This window comes from Eucalyptus grandis, chromosome 8 (assembly GCF_016545825.1).
Source record: "Eucalyptus grandis isolate ANBG69807.140 chromosome 8, ASM1654582v1, whole genome shotgun sequence".
Classification (NCBI taxonomy): domain Eukaryota; kingdom Viridiplantae; phylum Streptophyta; class Magnoliopsida; order Myrtales; family Myrtaceae; genus Eucalyptus; species Eucalyptus grandis.
This window is the reverse complement of record NC_052619.1, coordinates 16,947,280-16,967,978: the sequence shown is the minus strand read 5'-3', so window position 1 is coordinate 16,967,978 and position 20,699 is coordinate 16,947,280. Positions and strand designations below refer to the sequence as shown.

Below are 20,699 nucleotides of genomic sequence, written 5' to 3'. Positions count from 1 at the left end.
GGATAATAAGCACTAAAGTTGGATCTCGCCAATGAGTAACGAGGGAGGGATGAACAATTATTTTTTTGCAGTCCATCATCAACCAACATGATATTACCAGAGAAATTATCTCTGGAATCATTGTCATAGTAAATCGACTTCACATAATATCGACCGACATACAAATATAGAACGGTGCTATTATTTTCACAAGCTAGCTCATACTCAAAGTAGCCGCAGCCTTTCGGGTCACCTTTCAATCGAAATGGGTAGTGTATGTCACAAACCTCACTGCAAGATGAAGTGGCACATGAGTGATTCTTCTTCGCACCGCAACTCATTCCCAGTAGCAGCAGAACATGCAATATGAAAAGCAAAACATGGAACATGTTCATGGAGCTCAGAGACTTAATCATCTCTCTATCGTTTGATTTGATGCAATGAAAGTTTTTGCTAATTGGTAATGCGATGGAGGCCTAGTTATATAAATGAAAAGTGTTGGGAGTTGTTGGTCATACATATGTCCAAGTCAACCAGTAAAAGCAAGTCTAGTGAAGAAAAAGTACGTATCGCGTGGAAATTGCAACCATTACAGTCTAGTTGACAAAACACGGTGTTGGAATTATTTATGCATAGCTTTCACATTGATTAGAAAAGAAACTTCTCTGCAGTTTCCAAATTGACTTTCTTAGTACCATAAAAAAAAAAAGAATCAATTTGAATGTTTTGTATTCTAAAATGAATCAAAAATACTTTCGAATGAGGCATTGGCGTTCTATTTTCTTTTCAAGGCTAATATTCCATAAATGTCACTTATTCAATTGTGAAGACAAAAAGGAATAAGTGCTTCTTGGATGGTGTACACATTATGAAAGAAAGAAAGCAATACAATAATTGCTATCGAGGGACCGATGCACCTTGACTAGAACCTCAGTAACTTCGTCGTCACACAAAGACTATAGATACAAAATTTGACTTCAGAAATATAAAAGCAATGTTTATTTATTTACTGTCAACTTTAATATTTCAATCACTCTCCCACAATTGTGCTGGATCTATGAACAATACTATCTCTTTCCTATAATAGAACCACTTAATTATTGAACTGATCAATTTCAATAATACTGTCATTTTATCAAATGAAACGAATGCCGTTGCCCGCTTCATGATCATCTTCCATATCTGAATGTGTGGAATTGAAGGTGTCATGTAAGCTCAAATGAGACTATCAATCAATTTACCATTGTGAACATAACATCAGAGAGTTTCGCATAGAAATTCTTCTCAGCGAAATAGAAACGCCTTCAAATAGTTGTAATTAGCACTTACCGTATATTTTCTCAAGCTAATGCGCACCCCTAAGTATAATTGAAGAGACTGAAATGGATTTTCCATATAATACAACAAAGTTTATTTTAACCGACGCATCCAATGACGTTTTAACTGCACATGTTCAATTTTTTGTAGTAATATTATTACTGATTACGCTTATATTTTTCTTTTTATTGCAAATTCCCCTTTCTGGAAATTGGTTTATTCTGCGAGCATCTCCACACGCGATGATACCTTAGTTTTTTTTTTTTTTCTATATCATCATTAAATATTCAGCAATGATTAGTTAAATTTTTAAGTAGAAAATCTCTTGGTGAAAGTATCCTAGATTATCTCTTGCACGTATACCAAAAGATTGGGATATACATTATGCAAATTGATGTATCAACTATCGATTCATTCAGTGCCATAACATACTATAGAAAAATAATAATTTATTTCGTAGTGTTGGATTTTTCATTTTTGACAAAAATGAAATTTGTAACCGAAAAGATTAATAACAACACTGAAGACTATCATTGCACATTATGAGAAAAGAATAAAGGCAATACAATAATTTCTCAACCAGCAATAGATGGATGTAAGCCTCGATTTGAAAGTCACTTGCTTCATCATTGCCCGACACGCAGGAAGACTATAGGTGCAATATTTGCATCCATAAAAATAAAGTAATACATCCTTTTTCACTAGCAATTGAAAGTATTATTCTCGTTAATCAATCACTCACTCTCCTGTAAAATAACCCCATCTCTTTCTCACAATAAAACCGAATAAACTGACAGATCTCAACAATAACAACGTTTTATCGAACAAAAGATGATGTTACCTGCTTCATAATCATTTTCCATCTTCGAATGTGTGGTATTGCAAGTGTCATGTAAGCTCAAATGGGACTACCAGGAAGAGTGCTGCCATTTTCATTCTCTGTTGATAGCTGCTTGAATCTGTTCAAGACTCATCCCTTTCGTTTCAGGGACCACCGTGATCACGAACACCATCCCTGCGGCGTTAATCACCGCATAAAGAAGGAAGGTACCTGTGAAGCAAGCCGGCAGAGTTATTTGCTTTCGACAAGTTTTGCGGAAGCATATTCTGACATTTTTCTTATTGGAAGAATGCTTTAATATATACTGCCTGTCTATTAATCATTCTGCAGAAAGACCCACTTCACTTATTTTCTTTTCTAAATGACACGTCGACTCAATTTTCGTGATATTCGAATCTAGGTAGAAGTTGCTGTAAACACATTGATTCAAATAAATGGACCGAATATGCATTCGAGACCGTGAAGAACAGAGTGACAGACACCTCCAGCTCTAAATAGGATTGAAGTTTTCAGGAAAAGCTAAGTCTCAAGTCTGTAGTTTGGTTGAATTTACGCAACAACTCATGTTCCAATGTGACAAATGTTTATCGAGCTCCTTCCAGAGCAACAGTTCAAAGAGCGTTTTCAGCAGAGTCGTACCATAAGAGCTCCAGCTCATTAAGTAGTTGAAAGTGTAGGAAACTGCCCAAGCGCCGAACCAGTTTACTAGTGTTGCAAACCCTCCAGCTACTCCTTTGACATTAATGGGCAAAATCTGAACACCAGCAACACATTACATAATTGGCAAAAAATTTTGAAACACTCGTAAAAACACCAGTTACGGAAACAACCCTTTAATTTGATAAGCATGAAACTTCGGGGGATGTTTAGGATTACCTCGGACATCACAACCCAAGGAACCGCGCCCATTCCAGCGGAAAATGCTGCTATTTATAGCTGAGCATTGGAAAAAACAGAACAGAAAAATTAATAGTGGAGAGTTGTTGTGGCTGCCAACTAGATAGAGCCAGAAAGAGATCAAGGAAGGTGAGATTATTACCAGAATGCCGGTGACGGCAAGTATCGGGACAGCATCAGCTGCCAGATCATGAACCTGGCTCAGAAGATTCTCAAAAAGTTACTGGTTGACAAGCATTGCAAAGCAGAAGGAAGATACTAGGACTGATAGTATTTACCTTTAGAAAGAATGAAAGGGCAGTTACTATGCATCCTAGGACCAATTCTGTCCCCGAGATCTGTGATTGAGAGAGAGAGAGAGAGAGAGAGAAGGTTATGGTTCAAGTTGCAGAACTCGTGAAAGGGCAGAACCAGAAAAGCTTTGTTACTATAGACATGATTTTTTAGCGACTTTCATCTATTTTACCAAGAGAAGGGGCTTTCTTCCAGCTCTATCGACCAGTGCAGCGCCAATAGCTGCAAAAATTTACTCTTTAAGCGTGACGTGCATAAAAATAGATCCCCAACAAAAAGGAAAGGGCAAGAATGACAGACCTGGAGGATTGCGTAAGTTATGGTTCCAACGCTGGAGGAGAAACCTGAGGAGATTGTACAAATGCGATTATAAAGGCGAGACTAATACCTTGCTTGTGAGATTCAACACTAAATTATGTGAACAGATCATTCAGTGATAATTAAGTAGACCAAAAGCATTCGAAATTGCGAATTTTACTAACCCATTTGAATATTAACTGGATTTTATAAATTGGAACCCTTGCTTTGCTTTTTTATTTGGTTATCCGTTCTGGAATCATAAAATGCAATGCATAGTTTCATTTTTGTGGTGCGCAAGAGCTTCTTGCTATGAACTTCATGCTTTTGGAGAAATCTTTCTGGAGTATTTTGAAGCTGACAAAATGTTTCCATCAATCTAGTCTGAAGACTTATAGACTCTTTCATCAAAGTCTGAAGACCTCCAAACTACTAGACTCAAGATTCAAAGTCTATCCTCATTGACAGTCTTTAGTCCGTCGAAGAAAACTTATCTAGAACTGGATGTTTCGTTAAGGATTTGATTTTATCGACTAGAGAAGATCTCTTGGCTGGATATAGCATGCCGGAATCCATTATTCAAATCAAGATTGATTTAGCGATTGTGGAGACGTTGATTGGTGAAGTATACTTAGAAGATTCTACTTATGAAAACCGAGATCCTAATTGTATGGGAGAGCGGGATTGATGGGCTATCGACATGTTCCTTTAATAGCTCGAATGATCTTCCTAATTGATTCCGTCCAACGGGTAGATTGGAGGAATTCCTTTGGTAAGTGCCAACGAGTATGATGGCATAAAGGAGTATATAAGGAAGACGTTTTAGTTGTTTTAAGTGTGTGCGCAATAGAAGAATTCCAAAGTTTGAAGCTCTTTGTTCTTAGTCAATTCATTTGTTGAGCGAAATCTTGTACGCAAAAGAGAATCTATATCTTTGAGAAACCTTGAGGATGTATGGTAGAGTATCTACACTGTGGAATTAAGGGAGAGCTTTGCTGTAACAACTCTTTTGTTCATAATGAAATCCAGCCAGTGGGCTGTTAGTGCGGAAGAATGGACGTAGGCTTGGAATAAGCCAAACCACTATAATCTCTGTGTTCATTTTCTCTTCCTTACTCTATTTTACTTTGATCATAATTCATTTTTGTTAACAAAAGGCGAACTTCCTTTCTATTGTCTATTTCATATTGCTCACTTATCACGAGAAATTATTATACACCTATTCACCCCCCTCTAGGTGCTTATATAAGCTATCTCAATTGGTATCAGAGCCTGTGTACTCACTTATTTTGAAGTGTTTTACTTCAGAGTTAAAGATCCATGGCTAGTATGTTGGCTCCAAGACTGGTAGAAGGGCAAAGTAATACCAGACCGCCTTACTTTGATAGAAAGGATTACAACATATGGAAAAACAAGATGAAGGCGTTCCTAAGATCAAAGGATCCTCTGGAATGGAACGTTGTAGACAAAGGAATCATTTCTAAAGTTGCACCTGTCTCAGAGAGAGGAAAAGATGCTGCTGAGTCTAGTGAAATGACTCAGGAAGAGATAACCAAGAGACAAGCTCTTGATGCAAAAACAATTTATTCTTTATATTGTGCTTTGTCACCTACTGAATATAACATAATATCTTATTATGTTACAGCGAAAGAAGTTTGGGATAGATTACATATCACCTATGAAGGAACCGATCGAGTGAAAGAAACTAGAATCAATATTCTCCTCGGTTAATACGAAGCCTTCAAAATGAAATCAAAAGAATCTATTACTGACATGTTTAGTCGTTTTACAGAAATCGTGAATGGTCTTGAAAATCAAGGTCAACCAATTTCTAATCCCATGAAAGTAAACAAACTACTATGTGGACTCTCCAAGAATTGGAATCACATAAAGACCTTAATAAGGGAGACACAAAGAATTATGCCACTTTCAGTTGATGAATTGGTTAGGACTCTTCAATCTTATGAAGTGGAGCGAATCAACGAAGATGAAGATCCTAAAGGTAAGAAATCCATTGCATTAAAATCTAATGATGATTCTGATGTCACAGATTCTAAAGACGATATGAATGACGAAGAGCTTGCTCTCATGATAAGAAGATTCAAAAAGCTTTACAGAAAAGGAAGAAGATTCAATTCAAAGAAACAGAATTTTCAAAAGCAATAGAGTAGGTCTATTGAGGATGATGAATCCAATAAAGATGTAGTCTGCTTCGAATGTAAGAAAAAGGGACACATTAGACCCAACTATCCTCTTCTGAGGAAGAAGAAAGGAAAAGCTGAAAAGTATCGAAAGGCTCTTAAAGCAGAAACCTGAAGTGATACAGAATGTGAAGAAAGTGATGATGATTATGCCAACATCTGTCTCATGGCACAATCAAATTCAGATTCAAACTCCGAGATAGACTCAAATTCAGACAATGAAATCGAGGTAAGTAATTTGAAAATCCCTACTAAAGTCTCTAGATACATTAATGAATTGTGTCTTAGTCTCAAAACTTCTCTTAAAATGATTTCCGAACTCAAAAGAGAAAATTCTGCACTAAAACAACAAGAAAATGTTTTGAAAGAATAGGTCAAAGTTTTAGACAAAAATGTTTCTACCTTGAAAGAAAATAAAGGCGATCTTTCAAAAGAAAATGCATTCTTGAAAAATGATATCTCAAATATTTCTAAAAGATTTTCTATAGGATCTGAGAAACTGGAAAAAATTCTTTCTGTTCAAAGACCTTATTTCAATAAATCTGGTTTGGGAATGACTGCGGAAACTATTCCTCTAATTGATTTTCCTAAAGTAAAGGAAAGAATTAAGCAAAGACCTACAAGAGATGCTTACAAAAATCACTTCCAAAGAGTGTTTGTAAAACCAGTAGGTCGCAATGCTCTTAAATGTTCTAAATGCAATAGCTCAAACCATTTTGAAAAAGAACGTCCTATGGTTTGGAAACCCGTTAAGAAAGTATGGGCAAAGACCGTATATAATGCTAACACCAATGAACCCAAGAAAATATGGGTACCAAAGAAAGCTTGAGTCTCTTTTCTAAATGCAGGTCACTATCAAGAAAAAGGTTAAATGGTATCTGGATAGTGGATGCTCAAGACATATGACAGGAGATTCAAGTTGCTTCATAAAACTCATACAAGTAAATGGTGGAAAAGTCTCATTTGAAGGAAACAGCAAATGAAGAATTGTGGGATTTAGAACTGTAAAGATTGGAAACCTCACAATCAGCAATGTTTCCTTAGTGGAATGACTCAACTACAATTTGCTTAGTATCAGTCAGTTGTGCGATACCAGTTTCAAAATCAACTTTCAAGAGGGAATATGTTCAGGAACCAGTACTCTACTCAGTCATTCATGGGTCGAAGACATGGAAATATCTACCTCTTGGATATGAAACCAGATGAATCGCAATGTCTAATCTCAATTCAAGACAAAGCGAACTTATGGCACAGAAAACTTGGGCACATCAATATGAAGCAAATAGCCAAAATTTCAGCAAAAAAGCTTGTTCGAGGTTTACCCAATCTGTCATACCAAAAGTCCGATCTATGTACACCATGCGTACTGGGAAAACAGGTAAGAAATTCCTTTAAACCAATAAATCAAGTTTCCACTAATCGTGTACTGCAGCTTCTGCATATGGATCTCTTTGGACCAACCAGAACTCAAAGCATTAGAGGTAAAAAATATTGCCTAGTAATTGTGGATGACTACTCACGATTTACTTGGGTATATTTCCTGACAAGTAAGTCTGAAACCTTTTCTTACTTTGAAAAGTTTGCTAAAAAGATCCAAAATGAAAAAAGGGTATGTTATTTCAAGTATAAGAACAGACCATGGAGGTGAATTTGAAAATCAAGATTTTACAAAATTTTGTGATGAATCTGGTTTTCAGCATTTGTTCTCATCTCCATATACTCCAGAGCAAAACAGAGTTGTGGAAAGAAAGAATATGTCGCTTCAAGAAATGGCTAGAACTCTTTTAATTGAAAGTAACATCTCTTCACGTTTTTGGGCTGAAGCAGTTTTTACAGCATGTTATATTATTAATAGAGTTTTTATAAGGCATATTCTAGAAAAAACCCCCTATGAGTTATTCAAAGAAAAGAAGCCTATTGTTTCATATTTTCTTGTGTTTGGATGTAAATGCTTTATATTGAAAAATGCAAATGATCGAGTTGGCAAGTTTGAAGAAAAATCGACGAAGGCATCTTCCTTGGATATTCAACCACAAGCAAAGCGTATAGAGTCTACAACAAGAAGGCTCAATCTGTGGAGGAATCAATGAATGTCGATTCCAAGATTCTATGCAAAATGAATCTATTCAGACTCATCTTGAAGAATCTGAACCTGCTCCAGACTCTACAAAGTCTAAATCTCAGGAAGCAGCTCGGACTTCGAAAGACCAGCAACAAATGATTGTTGAAGATTCAAATGAAGGAAGTGATCATCAACCCGACAAATCAACCAGCAAGAACGGAAGCATAAGTCCAGTCATCCCAAAGATCTTATTATTGGCTACATTAATGAAAGAATTCGCACAAGATCCAAAAGGCGCGAAGAGTCTAGTGCATGGCTCTTATTTTTGAAATAAAACCCAAAAGCATAGAAGAAGCTTTATCGATGAAAGATGGATTGAAGCTATGCAAGAAGAACTCGAGCAATTCAAAAGTATTAATGATGTCCGGGAATTAACTCCTAAACCAAAAGGTAAATCTATTATTGGAACTAAATGGGTTTTCAGGAACAAGATGAACGAGAAATGAAAGGTCGTAAGAAACAAAGTAAGACTTGTGGCCACTGGATATACGCAAGAAGGGATAGACTATGATGAGACTTACGCACCAGTAGCGATGTTATAAGCAATTAGATTATTACTTGCTTTTTCTTGTCATAAGAATTTTAGGTTATTCCAAATGGACGTCAAAAGTGCTTTGCTGAATGAATTTATCCAAGAGGAAGTCTATGTGGAACAACCACCCGGTTTTGAAGACCCAAGGAAACCAGACTCTGTATTCAAACTCAAAAAGGCTTTATATGGTCTAAAGCAACCACCTTGAGCTTGGTACGACAGGCTGAGTAGTTTTTAATTCAAAATGGCTTTGTCAAAGGTAAAGTAGACACTACTCTATTTATCAAAAGAGAAAGCAAAAGTTTTATGCTTGTTCAAATATGTGTTGATGATATTATTTTTGGATCCCCTAATGAAAGTCTATGCAAGAAATTCTCTAAGTCTATGCAGGATGAATTTGAAATGAGCATGATGGGTGAGTTAACCTTCTTTCTCGGGCTTCAAGTGAAACAACTGAAGGAATGAACTTTTATTCATCAAGAAAAATATGCTAATGATCTTGTCAAAAAGTTTGGACTGGAAAATTGCAAAAAGGCTGATATACCAATGTCAAGTTCCTTGAAGATAGACAAAGATGAAGGAGGAAAGAAAGTTGATCAGAAGTTATACAGGAGTATCATTGGTTCACTTCTTTATCTTACTGCTTCTAGACCTGACATTTTGTTTAGTGTTTGCATTTGTGCCAGATTTCAAGCAAACCCTAAAGAATCTCATCTAAGTGCTGCAAAGCGTATTATCAAATATATTGCATCAACTTCAAACTTTGGTCTCTGGTATCCTAAAAAGGGAGACTTTACTCTTTTTGGATACTTAGACGCAGACCTAGCCGAATGCAGGGTTGATAGAAAGAGCACCTCGGGTACCTATCAACTACTTGGAAGTAGGACAATTTCTTGGTTTTCAAGGAAGCAAAGTATGGTAGCTCTCTCTACAACAGAAGCAGAATATGTAGCTCTTGGGAGTTGTTGTTCACAAATTCTGTGGATAAAACAACAGCTAAGAGACTTTGGAATTGAAGATTCATGCACGGAAATCAAGTGTGACAACACCAGCGCAATCAATCTCACTAAGAATCCTATTCTTCACTCAAGAGCAAAACATATAGAGATTCGACATCGCTTCATTAGAGATTATGTTCAAAATGGAGAAGTTTCGATTCAGTTTGTTTACTCAAAGAACCAATTGGCGGATATTTTTACAAAGCCTTCGGAGAAAAATCAATTTGAAGCTATTCGTTCCAGACTCAAAATCTTAAAGTCTGAGGAAATTCAGACTCAGGACTGAAAGTCTAAAGATACCCAGACTCAGACGATCAAGTTTTTCTTTCGTAAGTTATTTTACTTTATTATCTCTCGAATCTCATCTCGAAAAGGTACGATCATCAACCGTGTTTGATTATTGCTATCTTTAATTGACGTGATTATTGCAATGTTTCCTTTTTGAAAAATGAGTTATTTTTTAAATGACAATTATATAATTTTTTTAAAAAGGCAGTTATTTTTTAAGAGGCATCTTGTACTTTCTTTTATGACGTTCTGTATGCCTCTCTTCGACTGTCTTATATGTTGTTATTTCTTCTTCGCTTTACTCTCAAAAACCCTAAGAGAGCATCAATCTTCCATTTCTATCTTCTTCTCTTGTTTAATCTTCGAAAAGATGTCATCTTTCTTGGGAAAGTCAAGTTTGGAATCTTTCAAAGACTGTGAAAGATGTCATCTCAAAGGAAGTCTTCGAGGATCGCAAACAGGGGACCGCAGCGAATGCGTGAGGGGCCTACGCACTTTGATCTCACCGAGGAAGAAGAGTTTCCTAGTCAGCAGCAGAGCCCACAACATTCTCAGCAGCGTCCATCTACTCCATCTAGACCATAGGATGTTGCTTGTCGAGAGGAAGAAATAATCGAAGATGTAGAACCCATAAGATCTTCTAAGCCCTCTTTTATCTACAAGCTTTATCGTGCTTTGAAAAGGGGTGGAACTCCTTTGAACCACATTGATGAATTTCTGAAAGACAAATGATACAAAAATGAAATCTTCTTTTTACGCACAATGGAATGGTTGGGAATTGCCCCTGCTAGGTCAGCAGAAGAAGCAATGGAAATATTCCAATCGATCCACGTGTTGGAGGACTAAATCAGCCAGATGAGAATGATGATGACAAGTTGTACAATCAGTTTCAACCGAGAATGAGTGTTGCAGCAAAAATTCGGAGCAAAAGAACAGACTTGTTTCGATCGGAGGAGCACAAACATCTATACTCTAAGTTGTTGAAGTGTGGGGTGATAAACCCTAGCAGTATGGATTTTGATTTCCTTGACGCTGTGAATATTAATTTGAGGGAAAAATTCAGTCTTCTTCAACTTGAACAGTTCTGTTCTGACTCTACAGAAGCCTATACTAAACTCACTACATATTTCTATTCGAATCTCAGTTTCTTGGATGCGAATAGATTTTCTTTTAGTGTCCGAGATCAGGACTATGTGGTGGATGTAGATATGTTGGCTGATGTCATTGGGGTTGAGAGAGGGAGATATCAACCTATTAATGTCTCCATTGCTCGTGCTACGTTGGAACTTGTTAAGGATAGAAGGACAGAGGTAAAGGTTTCCTACTCGAGGATAAGTGCGTTCAACATTCAGCTTCACAAGATTGTGATTAATTGCCTCAAACCAAAATCTACTTCTAAGACTGATGTTTCAAACTCAAAGGCAAAGCTGATGTATGCCATCAATACTGGGAAAAAGTTTTCTCTTCCACACTCTATTATGTTCCACATGTATAGAGCAGTGGTGAAGGACAAGGGTCAACTTCCTTATCCATCTCTTATGACAAAGATATTCAAACATTTGAATATTTAGCCTCCCCAATTTCTCTGTGTTTGATCGTGTGATCAAATGGTGGTGGGACTGAAAATGGTCTCCAAAATGCGTCTGAAGGAACTCAACAAGGCTTTGGAGAAATTCAAAGAGAAAAGCCCTGTCAAGACTCATCAAATCTCTTCGGCTGCAAAGAGAAAAGCGAAGGAGCCCATAGTTGCTTCATCCAAGAAAAGAAGAGCTCTCATCGTTGAGGATGAAGAAGATGAGGAAGACATCACCATTTCTACAATGGCATTAAAAAACCTGAGTCGTTCTGTTCCAGAATCAATGGACCAACAAGAGAAAGACTCAGAACAGAGGACTGAAGAAAGAGAAGATTTGGAAGCAGAAGAGAAAGAAACAGAGGAGAGAGAAGATATAGAGGAGGAAAGAATTGAAGAAGAAGAAGAGGAAAGAGAAGATCGAGAGGAAGGAGTGTGACATCCCAAAATTTTCAACACTGTCTTCTACTGAATAAATCGGGCATTTCATTGATGCGTCTATAGGGTTATTCTCAGAGCCGATCACTCTCGAGATAACTAGACTATTTGGGAAAATTATTAAGAAATTTTAAGGCAATAGACTTGAGAACTCGATCAAGAATCGGCTTCTCGACCGTGTCCATCTTTAGAGGTCATTACGGCGCAGCTTAAAAATCGATTTGAAATCGAGAGACATGATTGGATCGACGAGATGTGTGGCTAATCGTGGGTGACACCACTGAATTAGAAAATTCTCGTCGGCCGACACTAGACTGATTTTCTTATTGTTTTGGTACCCTGTGTCCGTACTTGAGTCCTCGAGATTTTCACGACAATCAAGAGTCGCCATTGAGTCGAGTGGGTTTATAGTGGCTCGAAGAAAATCGACCATGGATCATTTGCCTTAAAAAGTTCTAAAAACTACCCGATAGTCTAGGTCACGCTAAAAACGCGCCGAATGAAAATTAACCGTCAATTCGAGTCCGATTTCAGAAATTGAAGTTTTGGCCATGTCACAATAAATTTTAGGAACGTCAACTCAGTCTCGGAAGATTTTTCGGAGGTCCCGAGATTTTTACGGAAAATGGGTTCGGACGTCGCGGAACTTGGATGGAAATTCATATTGGTTAAATTGATGAGAAATTGACTTTCGTGACCGAACTGTGAGTGTCGAGATTTATAGAAAATTTCTTGGGATTTTTCTACATCGAAATTTGGACCTCAATTTGGAGAGATTGGAATTGAAATTTAGTTCGAACTTAGTTCAAATCGAATCTTAAGATGAGGGTGTGCAACATTGGTATCAATTTGGATTTTTGGTGGATTCTTGAGTGAGGAAAAATGCAGAGACGATCAATGAATGATCAATTGAAATTGTGAGAATCAATTGAGATGAAATCAAGAGGGAATTAGAATCAATTGAGGCCATCTCTCTCAATTTCGTAACCCCTCCCAGCAAGAAAATTGAATGAACTTTGGGAGGTTATATTGGACATTTGGATGGCCTATTGAAGGCCAAGTATTAATGCATGGCTAAGAATGAGTTTTAGGAGATATTTGTGTGAGAATTAAAAGCCAAAGGGCCCCTCACTCATCTCTATCCATTCTCTCTTTCTCTCACCCACCGTCCACCTCCATTCTCTCTCTCCCTTCTCATTTTCTTTCGTGCGACTGCTCCCTCCATCTCGGCCACTCGTCCGCGTGAATTCCATCGCAAGAAGACAGAGGCAGCAACCACGCCACTACTGCACATCTTCAGTTCAACGGACGGAGGTCAGCAAGCGGTGAAGCCCCCATCTCCATGGACGTCACCTCACTGCACGCCACCGCTCCATCATCCACCGAAGAAGAAATCTCCACGCGGCTAGAAGTTCAAGCGGACATCTCCACTATAAATTGTCCCTTTGGTCAACAACAAGCCATAGAAGCTCCTTGATTGACCGAATCAGCGACCTCACGTCCCAGCTGCAGCTGCTTCGTGCGTCCAGTGAAGTCTCCACGCGTCCAGGTCAACCGAAGCTGCTTCTTGACATTTGTTGACCACACGCCCACGGAAGAAGAAGCCCCACGTGTTCAGTCAAAGCCGCAAGACCCAGCTTGCCGTTTGTTGATTGAAGTTCATCACTACTCCGTGCGTCCAGCGAAGCCACCGTCCACCGAATTCCCCACGCCTCTGCCGTCCATGCGTCTGCCTCCGCAACTCCATATGCGGCCAGCAAATTCCACCGAAGGAATCCCAAAACCCCAGCGAAGCAACAGCATCATCGAAGCCGTGAGTCCACGGTCTTCAGCCGCATGAGCAGCCGAAAGTCCATCCCCTCGTCCGCGTGATTTCTCTTCTTCACCCGTAGATCAGTCGGCCCAAGCTTGCAGTCTTTGAGCCCATCAGTCCAGCAGTTCTTCAGCCAATTTAATTCAAGTTGCAGCCCAGTAATTTGAGGCCCAATTCAGCAGAATTTTATGGAGGCCCATCTCCTGCAGTCTTCAAGCCCGCAAGAGTCCATCAGCCCAGTCTTTTTCTAGGCCCAGTTTCCAGCAACCAATTGCATCCCAGCCCATAGCTTGAAGCCCATCTCCGCAGCAGGCCCAATCCAACTTGGGTCTGGCCCTAAAGCAAGAACAAATCTCAGTGGGACTGAGATTTGTTGGGCCTAATTCAAGGCCCAGTCCAAGTCCGTGGGAGTCGTTGCGAGCCCGTTTTCAGCCGCCGTCGCGTCGCCGTCGTGGTGATTCGATCCCCGCTTTTGATCAAGTGAGTTTTACTCACTAATGCTTTATTAGTTTGCTAATTATGTCTTAGGGTTGGTTAGATTTAATTACATGCACTTAGGTGGTTAGATTAGGTTAGAACAATTAATTTAGTGACTTAATAATGCATGTTAGGTGGTTAGACCTAGCTATTAGCAAGTAGAAATGTTTGGTTATTTATTGAATGCATCTCGGGATTTTCCCGACCCGTTTGGCTCCAATAAGGCAATATGGGCCTAAATTGGATTTTTAATGTTTATTTATTTATTTTCGAAATTTATTTATTTAATTAATTATTTTTCCGGAAATTCAACCGGGATGGCCGGTGACCGAATTTCGTGCTGATTGTCGTGGTGTAGCCCATTTATTTATTTGAGCTCTACGTTGTGTGGAATTGAATTAATTGTGAAATTTGAGGATTTGTCCTAAATTGTTTGTTATTAAATATTTGATTGATGGATGGCTGAGTATGGATATATAGCGCCAGTACGTTGATGGGCTATATAGTAGGGAGAATGGTGAGAGCTAACTGAGAATGTCATTGGCTGAGACCAATCAGGTACGATGTTATTGGATATACGTGGTTCGGTGATTGGAAGAATCACTGGCGAAAACGGCGCCTTAAAGAACGCACGTAAATGACTTATAGACAAACGTGGTTCGGTGGTTATGGGAATATCACTGGTGAAAACGGCACCTTAAAGAACTCACGATGTTGTCTATAGCCGATGTCACCTTGGCGAAAACGGCGCCCTTGAAAGGACACGTGGTTCGGTGATCGAGAATATCACTGGTGAAACGGCGCCTTAAAGAACGCACGGTGTCGGTGATCGGTATGTCATTGGCGAAAACGACGCCCGAGAAACACATGTGATTTGGTGAATGAGCACACCACTGGAAATCGTGGTATGAGTGGGAATGACCAGAAAGGGTCTGCAGGCGACATGTAATCGACTTAGTCGATTGACCGGTGCTTGATCGGATGTCGTGAATTGTTTGAATATCTATGTTTAACCTTGAATTGCGGGTTGGGCCGAGGGCCAAAGTAAGTCCTCGACTCGTGTTGTGCTTAGGCAACCGTATGGTGTATTAGTTTACTAATCGAGTCGTAGGGGGTAGGACTCGCTAAGACGTGGTCTCATTGGTTATTGAATAACCATTTCAGGACCCTAAGGAAAAGCTGAGAAGGAAGAACCGGAAGGGGAGAAAGACTTTTGAAGAAGAAGACGATCCAGAGAGGGATCTTGATTATAACCCAGATGTGGATTGAGATCCCATCCCTTTTGTGAACCTTGTCTTAGTGTAGATAGGTGTGAGACTCTTATCTTGTAAATAGTATTGTAAATATACTATGAGTTGTGCTGTTAATGAAAGTATGGTTATGAATTTCAATATGAAAAACATATGGCCTACTTTCCTATCCCATTGTTTTATTGTCTGGGGATTTATAACTGCTTCCGCATGTGTTTAATTAAAAGAAAGGGTCGGCGATACATAGTCCTGGGATTTCGCATTTTAATAATCGACCAAGTAGAAGGATGTGCGCGCGTCCGAGGATCGGGGCGTGACAAGGAGAGTATGAGGAACACTCTTCTCCACCTGAAGGCATAGAAACAAGGGGGAGATTGTGAGAAAAGAGGAATGTCCTCATATCCTGCCACTAGTGAAGGAGTCAGCCGCTCTCCAGCAGATCCAGAGGACATCTATGCCTCTCAATTTCCTGAAGAGGGACATGATGTTTCATCGCCCAATCTGTGTAACTATGTTGATTTGCCATCGTCTGCCTTTACTCCATCCGATCGTGCAAAAGCTAGTACGTAGACTGATAATTCAGTAGATTTTCGCAGAATTCTTGATGTTCTCTTAGAAATGCGGGGTTAGATATATGCTCTAGGATGCGAAGTTCAGAATTTGCAGACTGCAGGTCAAGCTTCTTCAGCTTCTTTCAATGATCAGATCCAAGCCCTTTCTCTTCAGATTCAAGCAAATGCTAAGGGTGAAGATGTGGCACAACTGAAGGAGGACTTGAAAAAGCTGGAAGGCATTGTCCAGTCAATGGGAGATTTCCAGCTTGTTCGTGTTCCCAAGCATTCTTGATTCCATTCTCTTCCCAGACTTGAAAAAGGGGGAGAGATGTGATTTGAAACTTTGAACCTTAAACTTTTTGAACTTTTGACTTGTTTTGATGTTTGACTTGACTTTTGTGTCTAGCTGTGGACTGAATTTGGGATTTGGATTTGACTGTTTATATTAAGTACTATTGATATCTTATGAATGGCTTTACTCATATGCAAGACTAACCTATTTTCTGTTATTGCAGATTCTAGTGTTATCATTAAGTTATTTATCTTTATGAGATATCCATATTTGCTTGAGTAAAGTTTTGCAGGTCAAAGTTATCCAAATCTGAAGGAAAAGTTTTGTCACCATAAAAAAGGAGGAGATTGTTGGAGAAATCTTCCTGGAGTATTTTGAAGCTGACAAAACGTTTCCATCAGTCTAGTCTGAAGACTTATAGACTCTTTCATCAAAGTCTAAAGACCTCCAGGACTCTAGACTCATGATTCAAAGTCTATCCTCATTGTGATCTTTAGTCCGTCGAAGAAGACTTATCCGGAACTGGATGTTTCGTTAAGGATTTGATTTTATCGACTGGAGAAGATCTCTTGACTGGATATAGCATGCCGGAATCCATTATTGAAATCAAGATTGATTTAGCAATTGTGGAGACGTTGATTGGTGAAGTATACTTAGAGGATTCTACTTATGGAAACCGAGATCCTGATTGTATGGGCTAGTAGGATTGATGGGCTATCGACATGTTCCTTTAATAGCTCGAATGATCTTCCTAATTGATTTCGTCCAACGGGTAGATTGGAGGAATTCATTTGGTAAGTGCCAACGGGTATGATGGCATAAATGAGTATATAAGGAAGACGTTCTAGTTGTTTTAAGTGTGTGCGCGATAGAAGAATTCCAAAGTCTGAAGCTCTTTATTCTTAGTCAATTCATTTGTTGAGTGAAATCTTGTACGCAAAAGAGAGTCTATATCTTTGAGAAAACTTGAGGAAGTGTGGTAGAGTATCTACACTGTGGAATTAAGGAAGAGTTTTGCTGTAACAACTCTTTTGTTCATAGTGAAATCTAGCCAGTGGGCTGTCAGTGCGGAAGAGTGGACGTAGGCTTGGAATAAGCCGAACCACTATAATCTCTGTGTTCATTTTCTCTTCCTTACTCTATTTTACTTTGATCATAATTCGTTTTTGTTAACAAAAGGCGAACTTCCTTTCTATTGTCTATTTCATATTGCTCACTTATCACAAGAAATTATTATACACCTATTCACCCCCCCTCTAGGTGCTTATACTAGCTATCTCACATGCCTGCTTCCTTGAAAATATTGCTTGTATAGAAATAGACGCCGTTTATCCCTCTGAACTGCTGGATGACCATCAATCCAACACCAATCTGGCCAAAATTTAACAAATTTGTCGGCAAAAAGAACAACAATGGGAAATATCACCAAAAGTACAACTACTGCATATTCCCGATCCACAGGGCATTCCAAGAAAGCAACGAAGGAGGGACTTTATTAGATACATAGCAGTAAATACAGAGAGAAGATTACAATGACAGAGCTCAGATATCTACTCTGAAATATATCGAGAATGCTTGCTTTCGGGAGCAGTTGAAGAGTTTCGATGTAGTCCTGTCAAGAAAAACAAATTCGATCATTCCTTCAGCTATTTGTACTTATAAAGTTGAGGCACTAAGATGAAACAAGTATAGACTTAAAGCCTTTTACTTGTATTTCAGCAGCCTCTTCAAAAATATCCGCATCCTTTCCCGGGAGTTTTTGCAGCGCGGCTTCAAACTCCTTTTTGCGGCCCATTTTCGCCTGCATTTGGCAGAATCCTAAAATTCATTCCAACACTACAAATCCCTCTCTTCCAACAATTCAGATAAGAAGAGTCTGGTGTTCATCTTGATTTGTTACCAGCCATCTAGGAGACTCTGGAATGAAAAACAGGCCGAAAAGTAGGACTACACAGGGGATTAGACCTGCATAAACTGCAGATGTTCAAGGTGGCTTCAGACTTGGAATTTTCAATACAACATTGGCACTAAACTTGAATTATGCTACTTTTTCTGTTTTACCAATTAATGCCAAAACCCTCCAAGCTAATACTGTCCCGATTATGAAGGAAACAGACACTCTAGCAATGATCATAAGCTGTTGAGAGAAGAGAACATGTTAGGCCTAGTAGGTTCTGTAGGATGTACATATATACACCATCTTGCACTTGCAAGAGGGCAAAATTTGCTACAAGCTAAGGCCTTTTGCCAATAGCTCCATGCTTGCAATTTTAACCGAGAATGTTCATACAAAATATTTGCCTGATTGACAGCAGTCAAAGCTCCACGGAGATTTTTGGGTGTAATTTCAGCTATAAATATTGGTACCTGGATATAAATTAGGAAAAGATTAACCAATCTAAACCGAAGAGAGAGCTTCATGCTGTCACTGTGAATCGAATCCAGCATGTTGTCGTAGAATAACTTGCTACATCAAATGTGTGTGATACGAAGTGAGGAATTACCACATAGGAAAAGACTCCCATTCCATATCCTGTGGCCAATCTTCCGATATCCAGAGCAAGTGCTCCCTAATTTACTCAAAATTAACAGAACAGAGAGTTGATGAGACTTGAAGTTCTTATGCAACTAATCGATCTTCATGTATGATAAGGCTTGTAAATAGGATATGGACACACCTCAGCAAAGTAAATAGCAAGCCATCCTGCTACACAAAGAGCGCTCGCTATTCTCATTGTCTGCATTTTGAGGCAAATGTTTATGCTGTCACGTCCTCCGTCCATGATACGACTAAATCCCAAAGCTAAAACTCAAAAAGAGTCTTGAACAACACTGTTCTGCTTTACATTGTGAAAGACGCACTCATTTGCTGCTTACCCATTTACGGCCAACAAAATCAGCGATTGGTCCTCCGGTAATTGCACCAATCATTGCACCGAATGTCAGTATGGATCCAAAGACTGAATACTGTTGAAAGACACATAAAGAGTAACTGCAAATCAGCTTGAGTTCAGTGAGAGCAAGAACTTCAGTTACCATCTAGCTAACGATGCTATAAGTCACTGAATGTCCGAGAATCTCAGTGGAAAGCTATTCTGAACAAACCTCACTTCGATCAGAAACCTGAATGATATGCAGTCGCAATTTTCAGCTGACGATACCCAATCTAAATCTCCCCATTTTTTGGTTTTCTTGTCCTAAGGTGTCCAACAATGGAACCCGATGTGAAAATTCGGTATACATTTCACTCGTTGCAATGCAGAAAAAATAAGATGTCTAGAGAAAGAAGTATCTCTACCTCAAAGCCAACATCCTTATTTTTGAGAGAGTCTTGTTTATAAAGTTTTTGATCATATAACTCGTCCATATTATGGACCCGAAATATGAGCAGATCGTTACTTTGATTTTCTTGTATATGGGCGTCTTCAGTGATAAGTTCGATATTGAATCGAAGCAACGAACAAAGACAACGTGACATGTGCTTCTTAACACTCGCAGGTAAATTCGACATGCCTCAGCTGTAGAGAGACTAAGTTCCTCCACTATAGCATCCTGAGTTGGTGATGAATAACCTGCCTGAAAATCCAATGAAACAATTTCTCATTAGATTCAATTAATCACATCCTTTTCATTTTAACCATTACTATTGGACCTGGACTTTTCAAAAAGAAATTGCATTTCCTACTTACGCAGGTCCCGAATTCATAGGAACCACAAACCGCAACGAATGGGGTGAAATAGACCATCCACGGACGACCCTTATCGGTTCCTTCATCTTTGCCAGCTCGGTCCTTCTCTTGCGGCACGAGGAGCCGCTCTCTTACTCCTTCTCTGTCCCCAGTTTCTTGATTTTCAATGTCCTCGTTAATCGCCATGCTAGCTCGTCTTACAAAAATGCTCCTTCGTTCTCTATCTGACTACGTACAAGAAACTAGCAAATCTATAAGCTCCAGAGAAGATAAGTTCTCTTTCCAACGTGGTTAGTCTGCTTGCTTTAGACGGATGACTCGAAATGAGAAACCCCAAGTGCTAATACGGAAACCCTATCTCCGACTGGTTTATACTCGCGGTTTCTAGGAATTCCTCGCGGGCCTCAGTCTTGCAAACTGGCAAGCAACTCTTTGCTTTTCTGACTCGCCTCCGTTAATGGTATTGGAATCACTAATGGAACAGAGTCTCCGAATACAGCAGGATCAGAGATGTAAAGGGCTGCATCGCTCTTTATGGGCAAGGAGTAAGTAAAAACATGGAACTGGATTTTCTCAATGACACGGCTCTGGATAAAGACAAAGTTAAAACCACGGACAAAGTTCTATCTTTTTCAGCCAACCACCGGCTAGGAAAACCAGTGTTTTTCTAACCTGGAAAGTAATTCAGTTCTGTCCATTTTTCCATGGAGGCATTGTTATCTTCAACTTTAACCCACGTTTATCGTGTAAGAAAGATAAGATCTCAATCAATAGTTTCTTATCTCTTTGGTGCAATAAGAAACTATCAAGAAAAAGAATTGTTCTGCTAGAACATTACTTTTCTTTA

The 20,699-nt window shown here is 39.1% G+C and overlaps 1 protein-coding gene and 1 non-coding gene across 2 annotated transcripts; both read right to left on the bottom strand.

Annotated features, from left to right (window-relative positions):
* Window positions 1-3,119: 3,119 nt before the first annotated feature.
* On the bottom strand, window positions 3,120-3,553 carry LOC104416595. The gene is made up of 3 exons (XR_001980304.2): window positions 3,501-3,553; window positions 3,313-3,372; window positions 3,120-3,230 (listed from the first exon to the last, which is right to left on the bottom strand). It is a non-coding gene; the product is annotated as an uncharacterized LOC104416595 (transcript).
* A 13,888-nt stretch (window positions 3,554-17,441) lies between these two features.
* LOC104457054 (sugar transporter ERD6-like 7) lies at window positions 17,442-20,480 on the bottom strand. The gene is made up of 11 exons (XM_039299657.1): window positions 19,853-20,480; window positions 19,677-19,739; window positions 19,041-19,130; window positions 18,838-18,901; window positions 18,668-18,729; window positions 18,465-18,530; window positions 18,225-18,300; window positions 18,064-18,128; window positions 17,872-17,964; window positions 17,695-17,775; window positions 17,442-17,534 (listed from the first exon to the last, which is right to left on the bottom strand). The coding sequence occupies exons 1-11, from the start codon at window positions 20,036-20,038 to the stop codon at window positions 17,442-17,444; spliced, it is 939 nt and encodes a 312-aa protein (XP_039155591.1). The 5' UTR covers window positions 20,039-20,480.
* Between the last annotated feature and the right edge of the window lie 219 nt (window positions 20,481-20,699).

What these genes read in the sequence shown, in the direction of transcription:
- LOC104457054 (XM_039299657.1), bottom strand. Translation starts at nt 20,038, where the DNA reads ATGGCGATTAACGAGGACATTGAAAATCAAGAAACTGGGGACAGAGAA. An exon ending in TTAGTCTCTCTACAGCTGAG is followed by an intron (nt 19,131 to 19,676) that starts GCATGTCGAATT and finishes GTCTTTCAACAG; the next exon opens with TATTCAGTCTTTGGATCCAT. An exon ending in TATTTACTTTGCTGAGGTGT is followed by an intron (nt 18,730 to 18,837) that starts GTCCATATCCTA and finishes TAAATTAGGGAG; the next exon opens with CACTTGCTCTGGATATCGGA.